Genomic DNA, 17,170 nt, shown 5'->3' with positions numbered 1-17,170 from the left:
CATGTGCCTATGAAAAGCTAAAGGTGTGGTTTAATAAACAAGACATGAAGCGGTTCTCAAATCCAGAGTTTAATTTGTAATCTGAAAAGTCATTGGGTTTAATGACTACATTTCAATCTGTAGTTTTTGTGACACATTTGGAGAGGGGAAAAGTTATTATTTATTCAAATATATACAAACAGTTTGTTTCAAACATTTGAAAACTAATTCAGACATGGTGAAGTTTTTGTCTTCAGGTTTCGTTGGACATGAAGCCAGAATCTTCACTGGTACACGTTTGGACATGAATACTGTCTCATCAGGAAAATCAATCTGTCTGAATCTCCACCGCCGCTGCAAAGACAGAGAACATGCAACATGAACACTATACGGTCAAGCTTGAAACGCTAGGATATTTCATTTGAGTGCATTCATAGCTTAATCTTAAAAGAAAAATATAGATGTTATGTATTGAATGTGTAAAGTGCATAGATATATCTATGAATTTTGCATCAACAGAAAAAATGAGTTTTGTTTGTTAAATGTTAAGAGAAAATTGTGCATATTTATACCTTTTCTTGCTGTTCTCCATGCGTTTCAGGAAGGCGCAGATGGATGTGATTTTAGCTTTAGATTTTAAGAGTTCAGCGTATCTGTTTGTGAACTCAATGTCGCCCAACTGCCTCGTCTGAAGCCCAGATCTCCTGGAGATACAGGCCAGATTCAATGCCAAAGTGTTGACAAATGACTTCATTTAAAATGTGTTTATCAATTGATACTCCATTTCTAAAGAAGCTGTCTGAGAAGAACTCCACTAGAGGGCGGTCTGCACTTACATGACAAGACCACAAAATTGACTTATTTATTAACAATCAAAGTTTATGACACCCACCCGCCTTGGAGTGCAACAAACATATCTGCATCATCCCTGGGAAACAACACCTTTCTGGGAGAAAAGATGTCTGCACTCGAGATGCTGTCCTCTTCTCCGAGATACCTGCGATGATAAAAGCCCAAACAGAAATGAGTCGATACATCACCTGAATCTCCAGCAGTTTTATCAACACACACACGTTTATTTGGTGTGTTTCGGGAAAGACACAAGGTAAGAAAATTGGAAATCTTATCATCTCCAGACAGAATTGGAGAGAGTGGGACGAAGAAGATCAAGCAAGGACAAAGAGATACACATCTAACAAGAGTTGACGGGTCTAAAAATACAGTTATGAACCTGGCTTTCATTTTTATTTCACAAGCACAAAAGATCAGATTTAGGTTGAATATTAAGTTTTTGAAGATGAATGTAACCCGACCTGCCCAGAACTGGAAGGCTGGTCGCGCACTGAAAGAGAAATATGGCAAGGATGGACACCTGCGTCAGACTTGCGAGAACAGACATTTCCACACCTTAAAAAGACAAAAATGAGGACTTTTAGGGTGAAAGACAAACCAGTTTTCCCAATCAAACACGGGCTAGAAATTTAAATGAGCCTAAATCTGGCACATTTACATGACGGATTTGAATCCTCATGTTAATTAATATGCATTCTCCCTATTAAAATCAAATAAAGAATAAAGTTCAGTCAAAAAGTTGACTCACCCTTGGTTTGAAGCTCTGGTGGCGGTCTAGTGGTTGTCCAACGGTTCTTGTCTGGTTTTTTTTATTCCCATCCTTTTTGTACCCCCAAAATCATTGATCATGAAACGTCACCACTCATAAAGTGAGTTTTATTGGCCTCACTATTTGCTTTTTCATTAGCTATTTGCCCAGGTTTCCTACACTTGATGTGACACATGTGCACTCATGCTAAAATAAATAAATATGATTAACAGTGTTGACTTCCTAAATTGGTGGTGAACCGGTTGATGAGGCAAAGGAATTGGTTTACTCACTTGTTTGATATTGTTGCGATTGCTAATAAATCAATGAGGAAGGAAAGACTGCGTGTTAAAAAGAAAGGAGATTATGGGTGGTCATACAAACACAAGCATTAGTGAATGAATGACAGTAGTAAATATCATGATTATGGTTTCAATGGACTATTCAGTAACTAAGAATCAGCCAGACACATTTCTAACACATGGCAAACATCGCTTTTGCTCACACTTATTAAGGATTTAAACAACCCCAGAATTAAACACTAGCACAAAACCAATCCAACCATTTGTGCTACAAATATGCTTTAAATCAAGAGGTCTACTAACTCAAAGCAAGTATAATTTTCGCCTGGCGGTTGATAAGAGTCATAAAGTAAAGTCATATAGAGACCAGAATATGAGAGACGTAGCTACCACATTGTACCACATTAAAAATAATGCTCAGAAAAGCAACAAACATCTGAAAAGTTAGTGTATAACTAGGTAAAGTTCACCCAAGAAATAAAGTTCTGGCATAATCTACTCAATCTTATATTGTTTCAAACATGTTATGTTACTTTGTCTGGAAAACAAAAGGATGAGGAAGTTAACTTGGCAAAGCTGATGTTTTATGCAATGAAAGTGGCACTGTCATGTAGTGTCGTGGTTTAAGTGTCATAAAAAGTGATCCATATAACTCTTGCAGCATTCAAAGTCTTCTGAAGTCGGTATAGCTTTTTGTGAGAAACCGACTATAACAGGAAAGTAGTTTCCCACTGAAAATCGTTGTTTTCCTCTTTAGCTCCAGCAGTGCTCATGCTTGTTCATCTGTCGTGTTCACAATACACACAAAATATTAACAAAAAAAGTCGAGAATATTTTCTACATATAATATTCTGGGGGGGGTCCAATTTTCTACATCCAGTATCTTTATTTCACCAGTAGCGGGCGCTGTGATGTCATATATTGAGGAAGTGCAGAACTTTGAATTGATCAAGAATCAAGAACCAAATCCTGTTTCTCTGCACTTGACAAAAGCATTGGTGAGCATCATGAAAACCCAAACGCTCGCAACTCATTTATAAGTTTGGATTTCGTACGTTTCCACATTAAGCCGGGTCCTGGTTCCTACGGGGGGTTTCAATCTTTTAGATGCCATGGACCCCCAAATATGATCGTCCTGGTGCAAGGGTGCTAAACTGTAAAAGGTAGCTATATATTTTCATGTAAAAAATAAAATAAAAAAATATCACATAGCCTATACTGTTAAAATTCATATTGTAGGCTAATATAGGCCTATATAAATATATATGGAAAATATTTAGTTGTTACATTATTAATTTTTTTATACTGACTGCTGTTCTGCATTATTTATTTAGATATACTAAAATGTTGTAATCTATTTATTATAATCAATGTATTATTCTTTATTTTATTTTATTTAGTTAGTTAGTTAGTTGGTTTAATCTTATTTAGGCCTATTTATTTATTATTATTTTTCTTTAGGCTTTTCCATGGACCCCTAGGACTCCCGCGGACACCAGTTTGAAAAACATTGCATATGTGACCCAATAAAACCTCTCAATAAAGCCTGTAATGCCAAAGTTTATGCCTAATAACACGTATGTATGCACGTTTAAAAAGTGTCTTTTTAATTGTCCTTCAGCAGTTTAACGTGAAGATGAGGACATTCGGGACAACAGATTATTCAAATCATGCTCTCGTTTCTCATTTACAGTGAACTGTGAATCACAGCCACATGCGTTCTTAAGCATCACTATTGATATTTGAGGGTTTATAAGTTTACTCTGTTTCTTTTATGAGGGCATAATGAGAGCTAAAGCTTTCTCAGAGGTTATTGAACACATTAGTTTCTGTTAAGAATGAGATGGTGAAGAGCAGAGACAGATCTTTAGACATATTTTATAATAATACACAATTAGGTGGAGATAAAATGCGGTCGGTGAACCGGGGAAGACTTCGGTAATTACAACACTGGCATGATTGAAATTGCCACGTAGGGCTACTGTATATCCGCGCGGGTTTAAATGACACGCGGGTTGATAATAACTGATGTGTTGATGATGAGTGGCATGAGAGATGGAAATGGAAAGGGCAGCTTGAAAGGACATATTTAGAGCCTATGTGATAGATAAGCAGAATCATTGTTTAATGTAATTTTGGGCTGGTGTCTTTTTGAAATAGTATTCCCTACCAGCTGAGCTCAGTTCAGATTAGTTTAGATTAAATGAAGATTTTGATGAAGTTACATAGAAAATGAAACTCATGAACCCTCATGTCGTTCCAAACTCGTAAGGCGTTCATCGTCAAAACAACAATGTACTTTATGCAGAGCTGCACTACTTCCTGAACTTTAGCCAGCTCGTTTCCTGTCTGCCATTATTGGACAAACTGATTCATCCAGGTGTGTCTGATTATTGTTGTTGGTCAGGCACACCTGGATTAATCAGTTTGTCCAATAATGGAAGACAGGAAACAAAGGAGCTGGCTAAAGTTCAGGAAGTAGTGCAGCTGTGCATAAAGTCCATTGATGATATTTTTGATGAAATATGAAAGGTTTCTGTCCCTCCATTGACAGCTACGCAACAATTAGGCTACCACTTTGACTCTTCAAAGTTCATAAATATATTTAAGTATAAGCCATAAGAATTGAGTGGTTTAGTCCAAACCACTTTATGATGGTCGCTTTATGATGAAGAGATTGAATTTAGGCTTTAATTCATATATAAACATTAATCATCTCTCTCATCAGTTGTGGTAAACAGAAGCTCGCTTGACATGTGAGAACCAATGAGGTTCAATATTGTGTTACGCAACAAACTTTTAATCGATTTGACAGAACTATGTAAATGACTTAAGAGTTATGATCAGTCTTAACTTGCATAATGTCTTAAAACCAGCCATAGATGTTTCTCCTGAGAAAAAGACCCCAGTTATCACACATGCGTCTCCTCTCCTGGAGATCTCAACAATGTCTCAAACTTTGCTCAGATTTGCCAAAATAGCGAGTAATACTTAACTATTTTCAGATCATATTTTTGTGTTCAGACTCAAAGAATCCCAAAATACTTTTCTTGATCATATTGTTAAAGCTGAAGACCTTCAAATCAAGTGCTGCCAATAGAGGGAGTCAAGTGCCTTTGAAACAATTACCCAGGAAAGTGTGAAAGTAGCCAAACTTTCCTTTTTATAATAAATAGCCTAAAATTAGGCAAAAAAATCTGTAATATTAAACTTTGCACTTTTCATAAAATTAAAAGTATTACAAATTATCAACGTTTCAATCAAAAAATGTATTGTGTAAATTAGAAATGACTCTGCTAGATCAACAGTTTTCAGTGAGTTTCAATGCTTCTGTGTGTGTGTGTGTGTGTGTCTGTGTGTGTGTGTGTGTGTGTGTGTGTGTGTGTGTGTGTGTGTGTGTGTGTGTGTGTGTGTGTACGTGTACGTGCGTGCGTGCGTGTGTGTGTGTGAACCTGTAATTAAAATCTACACCATGACACAGAGGTAAACAAACACCCTCACTGTGAAAGATGTTCATGTAACAGATCACACCACATGACCATTTACCCATAATGCCCTCCTGCTGTCGTATAACTGCCCCGGCTGAGCCAAAACCAATCTCCGTAAGAGTAGACATGGCAGACGCGCGCAGCAGCTGCACCGGTCCCGTCAGCCATCTGTGATCAAACACACAAAAACCCACTTCACAATGTATTGCTTATTCACAGCTGGAGGGTTTGATGTTATTTTCACAGTGTTTTCATCCATGGCATAACACTAACCTCAACAATACGCAAAACTGTCCGATATAATATCACAAAGGGGATTATGATCATTTTTTTAATGGATAAATGTCAGCAGAAGTTACAAGCCTAACACATCAAACTAACACTAAGCCTAATATTGTATTATTAGCAATATTAACAGTGACAGAAAAATATGCCTTTACGCTAACAAGAAAAAATATATAGGCCTATGGGAATCATTTTAGTTGAAATTTTTTATTTTCAGACCTTCAACCCACCACAGATTTAGGGAACCGGATCTGTTGCTTTTATATTCAGTTTTCCTCTGACTTTTAGATTTACTGTTACCGTCTCTTCACTTTAACCAAAGCTTACACATTAGAGTAAATTACTGTCTAACACTTCCACACAAATTGGATTTAATAACGTTTAATGGTGACAGTAAGTGTTTTTATTAGAATACTATTTAAGGTTTATTCTGACAATAATGACAAGGGAATGGGATGAGACACGCACAAGTGATAAAAATGGTTTTATATGTCACTTAATAACAACACAGCAATTTATGCTGCAGTTTCTTAAATTAAAAGCACAAATCAAAATGAAAACGCCAGGTGTTTACTTTTACTCTTCTGTCTAGCGAATGAAAGATAACTCAAAATATCAAAGGGTTTGTGTGTAACAGCAACTGAACTTTCTCAGATAAGGATACTTCCCTTTTTCCTCGAAAACTGACTAGATCGATACTTTAATCAGGACAAAATCACACAGAACTGTTTAACTTCCATAAACTGCAAATGATTGATCTATTCTCTATACCGGAGCTAAAATAGGTGCAGTATGTGCAAAAATATTTTAACTTAAGAAAAACACAAAACTGTCCATAGTACTGTAATTACAATCACTGTAAAAAAAATAAAAAATTGCTGCCTCAAATTTTTAAGTACAATCAACTTGAATGTTCAAGTCATTTCAACTTATATTACATTAAATTGAGTTAAATATTGTATAAATTAAGTTGAAAATTGCTTAAAGCAACACAAAGTAGTTTTTCAACCTTCATAATATATTTCCAAGACTCTTGTGATGGTACATCGACTTACAATAGGTTGAATCAACAAATGCACGTATGTCCCCTGGTGTAACCATGACAGATTTCGCGACAGTAGTAGAAGACAATACTGTTTCCCAACTGTAAAAAAACATTTTTTTAAATAAATAAATAAATATATATATTAGACCACTTTGCAGCACAAGCTAAAAAAATATTATAAACACCAAAATACAAATACAAGCTGCATTTCTGCGCTTCTAAATTTAAACCTTCCAGATAGACTTCCATTGTGAGCGCATTCAATTACCAAAACTGTTTTGTTTGTTCATACAAACTGGGTAGTGAGATCGAATCATTTTCTGTGGTAATAATCAACCGTCACTGATGCTGTCCATAGAAACTAACTTGTTTTTTTGTTTTGCTTTGTTGTTGTTTTTAATTCGGGACATTCCTGTTGGTCACAGTTGAAATAAAGTTGTTCACCTTACCAGTTTGATGTATAGCTGACTGAAAGTCCGGTCTCCTCCAACATATGCACCTCTAAAATTATTAATAATAAATCATTCAGAAAAGGTCATACATGTACCCAGCCAACACGTATATGTTGGCCCCACATGGTTTATGCTTGGGCTACTTGGGTACCAAGTGGGCATGGTCCCAAAATGGGCATCTTATCTGGGGCCCACTTGGGTCATCTAAGTAGGTCCCACATGGGCAAAAACAGGTGGGCTCCCTATATGGGTCCTAGTTGGGTCACTAATGGGAACTGAGTGCATGGGCTGAAAATGGGTAACACAAATGGGGCCCATTTGGGTTTATCAAATAGGTCAGACATTGGCAAACACAATCAATCCCATATAGGCTGCCCACATGGGCCCAAGGTAGTACCCACATAGGTAATCTCTGTATGGGTTATGAATGGGAAAAACATATAGGGCCAGCTTGACCAAACCACATGGGTCAGACATGGGCAAACACAACCAGTCCCATATAGGCTGCCAACATGAGCCCAAGGTAGTACCCACATAGGCAATCTCTATATGGGTTATGAATGGGAAAAACATATGGGGCCCGCTTGGCCAAACCATATGGGTCAGACATGGGCAAACACAATCAGTCCCATATAGGCTGCCAACCTGAGCCCAAGGTAGTACCCACATAGGTAATCTCTATATGGGTTATGAATGGGAAAAACATATGGGGCCCGCTTGGCCAAACCATATGGGTAAGACATGGGCAAACACAATCAGTCCCATATAGGCTGCCAACCTGAGCCCATGGTAGTACCCACATAGGCAATCTCTATATGGGTTATGAATGGGGAAAATATATGGGGCCCACTTGGCCAAACCATATGGGTCAGACATGGGCAAACACAATCAGTCCCATATAGGCTGCCAACCTGAGCCCATGGTAGTACCCACATAGGTAATCACTAAATGGGTTATGAATGGGAAAAACATATGGGGCCCGCTTGGCCAAACCACATGGGTCAGACATGGGCAAACACAATCAGTCCCATATAGGCTGCCAACCTGAGCCCAAGGTAGTAGCCACATAGGCAATCTCTATATGGGTTATGAATGGGAAAAACATATGGGGCCCGCTTGGCCAAACCATATGGGTCAGACATGGGCAAACACAATCAATCCCATATAGGCTGCCAACCTGAGCCCAAGGTAGTACCCGCATAGGTAATCTCTATATGGGTTATGAATGGGAAAAACATATGGGGCCCGCTTGGCCAAACCATATGGGTCAGACATGGGCAAACACAATCAATCCCATATAGGCTGCCAACCTGAGCCCAAGGTAGTACCCGCATAGGTAATCTCTATATGGGTTATGAATGGGAAAAACATATGGGGCCCGCTTGACCAAACCACATGGGTCAGACAGGGGCAAACACAATCAGTCCCATATAGGCTGCCAACCTGAGCCCAAGGTAGTAGCCACATAGGTAATCTCTATATGGATTATGAATGGGAAAAACATATGGGGCCCGCTTGACCAAACCATATGGGTCAGACATGGGCAAACACAATCAATCCCATATAGGCTGCCAACCTGAGCCCAAGGTAGTACCCGCATAGGTAATCTCTATATGGGTTATGAATGGGAAAAACATATGGGGCCCGCTTGGCCAAACCACATGGGTCAGACATGGGCAAACACAATCAATCCCATATAGGCTGACAACCTGAGCCCAAGGTAGTACCCACATAGGTAATCACTATATGGGTTATGAATGGGAAAAACATATGGGGCCCGCTTTGATAAACTATATGGGTCAGACATGGGCAAACACAATCAATCGCATATAGGCTGCCTACATGGGCCCATGGTAGTACCGACATAGGTAATCTCTATATGGGTTATGAATGGGGAAATACGAGTATAATTTTGAAATAATGAATTATATAATAAAAATAAATTGTGAATCTGTAAATTACATCATAATCTATATACTTGTAAATAACATATCTGTACAATCATTAAAACAATTATATACAGTATATTTATAATTTATAATCTTTGTTATAATGCCACTAACAGTTGACCGTGGAATATTTGGTAGTGAGGAAATTTCACAAATGGACTTACACGGGTGGAAACCTATCACGGTACCATGCTTGAATTCACTGAGCTCCTGAAAGCGACCTATTCTTTCACAAATGTGTGTAGATGTAGAAGCGTGTGTGTATACAGCTCAGCTGTGGCCATGGAAGTGATTGAAATACCCGAATTCAATTATTTAGAGGGGTGTCCCAACACTTTTGGCAATTGTGGGTACAGTACTATAGGCCATGGCTCTTCAAATCCAGTCCTGGAGTGTTGGTGTTCAGCAGACATTAGTTCCAACCCTAATCATTGACATTAAATTCAAAGTGTCAACTTTTAGTGGTCTGATTTTGTGAGTTACTGCAAAATGCTTATCTCCATAGTTATTTTAAAATGTATACAAATGGTTCAAAATATCCAGAAAATGGTCACTGTACAATATGAAGAACGGGTTACAGAAGCTATAATTATCTATCAAAATAATGTCTTAGAGATGGGTAAAAGAAATCAAACCCCTAGCACCAGCCATGTGCCCTCATTCAATGGAGATAGGCTACTCAGTGTTTTCTGGTCAGTCGGTTAGTGACAATATAATTCTAGAGATGTTTTAATATTGGGCTTAGGGTTAGGGTTTTGATTATTGAAAGGGGAACATCAGTTCAGATGATGAAATAGTCCAAGCAAAGAAAGATAGAATGGAAATTCATGGTTCGAAGGGAAAATATAAATTCAGAAATCATATTTGCAGCATATACAGGAGTACAGAATAAAGTGCAGTTTCATTAATTTAGCATATTGTGGTTTGTGTTCAGTTTTCTTTTGAGGCCAACAGTTCAGACTTTTATTTTCAGTCGTAGTTGGCACGACATGACTGACCCTCAAAGTTGAAATATAGGTGAAAAAGTTTTTTTTTTCTTTTTCAAAATCTGTATGTGAATCAATGTCATGTCTTCAAGAAATACTTAACCTTTGAATTATTATTATTTCTAATTATTATTTTAGCATTGTATATTTTGATCAAAACACCACTTCAAAAAGCTAAATTTATGTTAAAATATAATAATTTTATTATTAACAATAATAAAAATAATAATGGATATTTCAATCTCAAGAGAGAAGTGCAGCAGAAAATGTTTTGCTTTGTGTGATTTTGTTTGGATTTACAATTTTGTGTGTGTGTGCCTAAAATAGCTACCATGCAGGATTGCATTTTTATTCACACACTGTCATAAAAACACTATTTGACCAACTAATCAAATAATATAGTCTACAAATAAAACTAAACACACACATTTCTTTAAAAAAAGAAAGAATAGATGAAAAGTAATCTTTTCCATTACCAGGCTGAAACAATCGCTATTGGTTGTTTGTTTCACCTACTTTGATCATGATTGGTTAATCTGACTGTCATCTACGTAACTGGCCAATGACAACTGTGCGCGCCTTTTTACTGGTCATGTTTGAAAATACGTCAGTTTGAGTTGATGACTGCGTGTGTGTGTGTGTGCTGCTAGTGCTACTGCTCGGAAAGATTACTCAGTCTTTACTTATGGCAGTTAAATTCTTATTTTGAACTAATTTGCGTTGTGACATGTAAACGGAGGAGAACAGAAGCTGATATGTGAACACAGAGGAAGGTCGGACTGGATGAGGTCCTGCAAACATATTGGCGATATCAGGTAAGAGAACATTTTTCAGTCTCTGTTACGTAAAGTTATGTTTCGTGTTCATGTCCTATATATCCACTATAATTTTAGAAAAACAGATCTATTAATAAATATGTCATGTTTAGGTATTCCATTAAAATAAGGTGAGAGTGCTATATAGTTAATGGTAGAATAATGCAGATAAACAAATCTTGTGTTAATGGAGTTCATTAACTTCCCAGATGTTCTGTGTAAGTTACACACGAGAGTTTAATAAACGGATAACGGACGTAACGTACAACCTGCAGCTGTGTGTAACGTTACCATTGACTGTGAAGGTGTGCTTCATCAATCGCGATTAGCATGTGTTTAATATTGTAAGCCTCTGATGTCAATGTTGTCAGCTAGTTTAAAACTCAAACACAAGAAAACCCTAGTGAAGAACATATTTATGTACTTAATATTTACCCTGCAATTGTACTTTGGTATCCTAAATGATATACAAGAACAACACATTATGTACTTAATGCACTTTAGTTATCTGGAAGTGCTGAGGTTAAGTGTATTTGATTGTGGAACTATTGCAAACGTTAGGTACACTTTATTAATAGTGATGTATATATATATATATATATATATATATATATATATATATATATATATATATATAAAATTCAATTTTTGTTTTTTTTCCAAATTGTTGTAATATAAAAAAAGTTACATTGTGCACTATAGAAATGCTCCAAATATAGTTTTATTATATATTAAATATAAGTCTTAGGTGATTGTGTCAATAAATATGTTAATGGATTTGAAGGATAATAAGTAGGCCTATGTTTTTGTATAGGTTTTTTATTTATTTATTATTTACTAGGGAAGGAGCATCCAAATAAGTAAAGTGACTGATAAAACAGTCATTTACACTCTGAAACACTAGAATCTACTGAAGATTTGAGAAATATTATTGGTCTAAATCTCTTTTTCTAGATAGCCGTTTCGGAGTATTTTTACATCACCTCTTCAAAAACTGGTAACTGCTAATGATAAGAGATTTGTTTACTTCTATTCAAGCACTGGAAGAAGATTTTTTGGGGAGAACAGGCACCCAACAGAGAGACAACTCCACCACGATTATCAACTTCAGTAAATTTTAACCATTGCTTCTAAACCTTACATTTGGGATTAATATATTATATAGTAAAAGTATTAGTATCATCGTCAAAAGTCATTTCCTCTACCAGTGACAAATCTGAGTAACTTTTTATCCTTTTGTCTTTCTTCCTCTAAAGTGACAAAGAAAGGAGAACATGTCACCATCATCAGTCCTTTATTTAGTTCACTGAAGAACATCAAGGGAAAGACCCTCAGACGTGTCATAACAGGATAAATTTGGCTACAGGTAAAATTATTAGATTGTTTGATTTTGGTGTACCAATTTGCTTTTTTTAAGCTACAATTGTGTGATGTGACGTGACATGTAGCCAAGTATGGTGTCCCCATACTCGGAATTTGTGCTCTTCATTTCACCCATTCAAGTGCACACACAAACACACACACCCGGAGAAGTGGGCAGCCGTTTTTGCTGCGGCACCCAGGGAGCTATTTGTTCATGTTGTCTGAATGTTTTATAATGGCAAATGTTGGTACAATTTAAATACGTTTTGTTTAATATTGTTTAAAGGAATGGTAATGAAAATCTTTCTTTTTAAAGGACTTATCAGCCCACTACACCCCACCCAAGACTGAGCAAGGATCCAGATGAGTACTGGCAATTTGGTGGAGGATTGTTACTACACTGCACTGTCACTTCTGGTATGGATCCATTAACCTTTTGTTATGTGTGAGGTGCTTTGATTTTACTTAATTTAATAAAATTTACAAAATTAGATTTTACATACTTTACTTAGAGTAGTTCACTTTAAAATGAAAATTACCCCATGATTTACTCACCCTCAAGCCATCCTAAGTGTATATGACTTTCTTCTTTCAGACAAATACAATCTGAGTTATATTAATAAACACCCTGACGCTTCCAAGCTTCATAATGGCAGTGGATTGCAACCATCAGTTTGAAGCTCAAAAAAGTGCAGCTATCCATCATAAACAAACTCCACGCGGCTCTGGGGGGTTAATAAAGGCCCTCTAAAGCAAAATCATGAGTTTGTGTAAGAAAAATATCCATATTTAAAACTTTATAAAGTAAAATAACTAGCTTATGGCCATACGCAGTCTATTTGCGTATAAAGCACAACTTACGCAACTTGTGACGTCAGAAGTAGCGTAGTGCATAATGGCGTAGCGTAAATATCAGCAGTGCGTCGCATTACTCGCATAAGTTGCGCTTTACCCTTTAAGTGCAATCCGTATGTTCGTTTGGCCGGAAGCTAGTTATTTTGCTTTATAAAGTTTTAAATTTGAATATTTTTCTTACACAAACACATGGATTTGCTTCAGAAGGCCTTTATTAACCCCCCGGAGCCGCGTGGAGTTCTTATATAATGCATGGAAGCACTTTTTTGTGTTTCAATCTGATTGTTGCAATCCACTGCCATTATGAAGCTCGGAAGTGTCAGGGTGTTTATTAATATAACTTCGATCGTATTTGTCTGAAAGAAGAAAGTCATATACACCTAGGATGGCTTGAGGGTGAGTAAATCGTGGGCTAATTTTAATTTTAAAGTGAACTACTGCTTTAATACTATGTAGTTAGGATTCTGAATTAGGCTAAGTGTAATGTTTGCCTACTTATCAGAAATATACAGAGCCACATATATTATCAGAGATTAGAGCTGCAATTGTTGAATGATTTTGATCTCGATTCAAATACTACGCAATATTTTCCTAAATGACAACGATTTGTCTTAAACCTTTGTCAAGTAAGATCACAGTGAACATTTATATCTGCGTTGATGCTGTCAGTAGCCACATTAGACGTTTTTTGTTTCGGTCAGAATGAAATCATTCTGATTGATGAATCTGAACATTGTTTGAACATTGTTTTTACATGAATGCTAAGTCATCGGGTTGATGTGCATTTATAAGTCACAAGCATCAAATCTGATTTAATCTTTTGATGTGCACGCACTGCACGAATACCGGTATGCAGTTTCATGTTGTTGTCACAAACTTACCATCCTCCATTGTTTTAAAAAGCAGACTTATATTTACCTATTTCAGGTCCTTATTAGGAGACAAAGAGCACACAAAGCTTTGCCGTGCTGCTTATATTAATTAAGCAGTTTAAAAAACGATGTCCAGATGCCCAAAACAAGGCATCTGCAGATGAGAGTCCGAAACAAGCACTTGTTGGACAACGTTGTCCTGCACCACTTCAGGGAAGATTGAGTGGGAAGATAATTTTAGATTGACACAAAAGTAATTTATTATATTCTTATATAATATTACAACAACATCAGCTCGTAATTCAAATGATCACAGAAGTACTGAGATAAAAGTTTATAGTTCATAATCAGTTATAAACACTGTCTACAGTTACAATCAAAATAAATCAAAAAGTGACAAGTAAATCAACTTTTGCAAGACACTTAAAGATAAAGATTTCACATTGTTAACAAACAGGTGGTGACGAGACTGGTAAACAAATGTATTTGTCATTTTTTAATCATTAAATAAATGGGAATAGGAGCAGGCTTCACTCAATGATTAAACTTAAACTTTAAGAGTGCAGGCCTGAATACTTAGAATATATAGAACAGGAGAGTGGCCGCACTATGCATAAATAGTTTTATTTGCACAAACGCGTTTCGGCGCGTGCCTTCAGTGTGCTAAAGAAGGCTGAAGAAGGCACACTGAAGCACACTGAAGAAGGCACGCGTTGAAACGCGTTTGTGCAAATAAAACTATTTATGCATATTGCGGCCTCTCTCCTGTTCTATATCATTTTTTAAACATTCATTCTAGAGATTTGTTCAAAAACGCTGATTCATCCAGTAATGAAACAAGTATTTTAGTCATTAAATCATTCATTCAAACTTTTTATTTATTTAGATAAAACATTTTAAATCGACTGTAGAAATTAACATTTTGTCAGAACCTCTAGTAACTGACATGTTATGTTGTTAAGTTGTCTGTTCAGAATCGTGATCTCTGTTTGAAACGCTAAAATAATCGGGATTCTCATTTTAACTTAATTCTAACTTTAAGTTATTAAAACTGTGACTCTTAAGTCAAGCCATCCTGGAAATGTAAGAATAGTCCACACCTGTGATCACCTCAATTATTTTCCAAAGACAAAAATAATTATATTTTTACTTTAAAAGTTACAATTAAAATACTTTATTATGCATCATGTTGTCGGCCCATTCTATCATGGACTGAGAATCTGATTGTGAGAAACTACCTAATATTAAAATGACAAAAAATTCTTGAGACAAATTATTATTATTAATGTTTATAATTTTTTTTCAATGGCTAACTTGTATCAATGAATGAATTGATGCTTTCAAACACATCGCATATTCATACTTTATAAACTGGTTTTATTAATACAAAATATAATCAGAATAGTCTGAATAAATAAACAGTAATTCTCTATTCATTTCCCAAATGCCCTTCCATTGACATTCCAATACCATGACCATTCCAATTGAAGTTTTATGCTGTTTTTGTTTTTTATCCTGAGTAAAAGTTGTTCTTCTTTCATAATGTATTGTGACATGTGTAAGTAACATGATTTCTCTAAAATCATAATCTCTAAAAAAAAACAAATTTGTTTTGCAGAGGCTCTTAAGAAGACTGCACACAGATCAACTGGCAAGAAACTGAGAGGGAACTCTCAAAATAGTTTGGGACAAGAGATGGAGGAGGACAGTGTCTAGAATGCGCAAATGACTGTCTGCAGTATAAGCTGTACTGATAAATGTATAGTTGCTGCTTCTTCTAACTGTCCCCAATTTATTTCCTGTTCAAATGTTCAAAGCTTTCAGTAAAGACTGGGTCAAATACAGGTTAAAAATATGTATTTTAACTATTAGGTATATAACTTTAAAGAGATACTCTTTAATCTGACAAAAATCTGCTTCTTTAAATATTGTCTCTGGAATTTCAGAATATAGCATAATATGATGGGTAATTTCAATAAAGTTTAAATTTGAAAAGATTTCAATCTCACTGTGTGCTCTAATGTTTTAAAACTTGTTTGTGTGGTGTTGCTACTCATTTAGATGGAACCCAGATGATCCCTAGTTGGGCCACATGCCTATGATTCCTGGTTGGGCCCCACCTAAAGCCCTGTGAAATCCTGCATAAAACCTAAATGAGTAAGTTGCTGGGGCCAACATGGAACCCGTGGACAAACCCACTTACAGCCCGTATTTCAGCCCATGTAGTAACCTTGTACCCACAAAAAAACTAAAGCTGGGACCAAGATGGGTCTTGTGCATGTAGCCCAGTTGGGGCCCACCTGTTTATAATTGCCATCCTATATGCAATCCATGTGGGCAATGAACATGGGGCCATAATGTAACCCGCGGACAATCCCATACAGAGCCCATTTTTCAGCCCATTTCAAACCCACATGGGCCTCACATACAAATGTCGTGGGGTTAAGCTGGGACCGAGATGGGTCTTGTGCATGCTGCCCACTTGGGTCACACCTAGTACCGAGTGCAATCCTACATGAAATCCATCTGGGCAATTAACATGGGGCCATAATGTAACCCGCGGACAATCCCATACAGAGCCCATTTTTCTGCCCATATCAAACCCACATGGGCCTCACATACAAATGTCCGTTGGGTTAAGCTGGGACCGAGATGGGTCTTGTGCATGTTGCCCACTTGGGTCCCACCTAGTACCAAGTGCAATCCTACATGAAATTCATCTGGGCAATTAACATGGGGCCATAATGTAACCTGCGGACAATCCTACATGTGGCCCATTTTTTCAGCCCATTTCATACCCATATGGGCCCCACATACAAATGTTGGCTGGGTAGGTGCAGATATTTCTCTTTAAAAAGTAACTGACGGTTAGCAAAAATATATTTGAGACAAAATCTATGAAAGAGAAAACGAATTAATTCACCTTCAAATATTTCAATCAATATACATAAATATACACGTCATATTACATATACCGAATTAATGAGTTTTACTTACAATTTGGCGGAACAAATCAGCAGGCTTTTTCCATCTAAAAGGTCAACACTCCTGCATTCGTCTTTACAACCTGGAAAGGTCAAATCATTACTCATTATAATGCAGAGGAAACCTACACAGATAATCCATATAGCAAAACAGATTATGGCACACAGGCCGGTCACTCTCACTGGCCGCGGACTG

The 17,170-nt window shown here is 36.7% G+C and overlaps 1 protein-coding gene and 1 long non-coding RNA gene across 3 annotated transcripts; one reads left to right on the top strand and one right to left on the bottom strand.

Annotated features, from left to right (window-relative positions):
• Positions 1–57: 57 nt before the first annotated feature.
• Positions 58–4,248, bottom strand: LOC306993186 (uncharacterized protein). The gene is made up of 5 exons (XM_079602803.1): positions 3,315–4,248; positions 1,293–2,376; positions 872–976; positions 552–683; positions 58–333 (listed from the first exon to the last, which is right to left on the bottom strand). Exons 2-5 carry the CDS (start codon positions 1,376–1,378, stop codon positions 264–266), a joined length of 393 nt encoding a protein of 130 aa, XP_079458929.1. The 5' UTR covers positions 1,379–2,376; positions 3,315–4,248; the 3' UTR covers positions 58–263.
• Positions 4,249–10,480: 6,232 nt separating this feature from the next.
• Positions 10,481–15,981, top strand: LOC306993951. 2 transcript variants are annotated; one of them, XR_013796578.1, is made up of 4 exons: positions 10,481–10,901; positions 11,940–12,267; positions 12,580–12,680; positions 15,609–15,981. It is a non-coding gene; the product is annotated as an uncharacterized lncRNA (long non-coding RNA). The 2 variants fall into 2 exon arrangements; XR_013796579.1 differs by having other exon boundaries at positions 10,531–10,901; positions 12,158–12,267.
• The last annotated feature ends 1,189 nt before the right edge of the window (positions 15,982–17,170 follow it).

The sequence above is a fragment of the Phoxinus phoxinus genome (assembly GCF_949152265.1).
Source record: "Phoxinus phoxinus genome assembly, chromosome: 25".
Taxonomy (NCBI): domain Eukaryota; kingdom Metazoa; phylum Chordata; class Actinopteri; order Cypriniformes; family Leuciscidae; genus Phoxinus; species Phoxinus phoxinus.
Note: the sequence above shows the minus strand (reverse complement) of the source record. Positions and strands in the feature narration are given on the sequence as shown.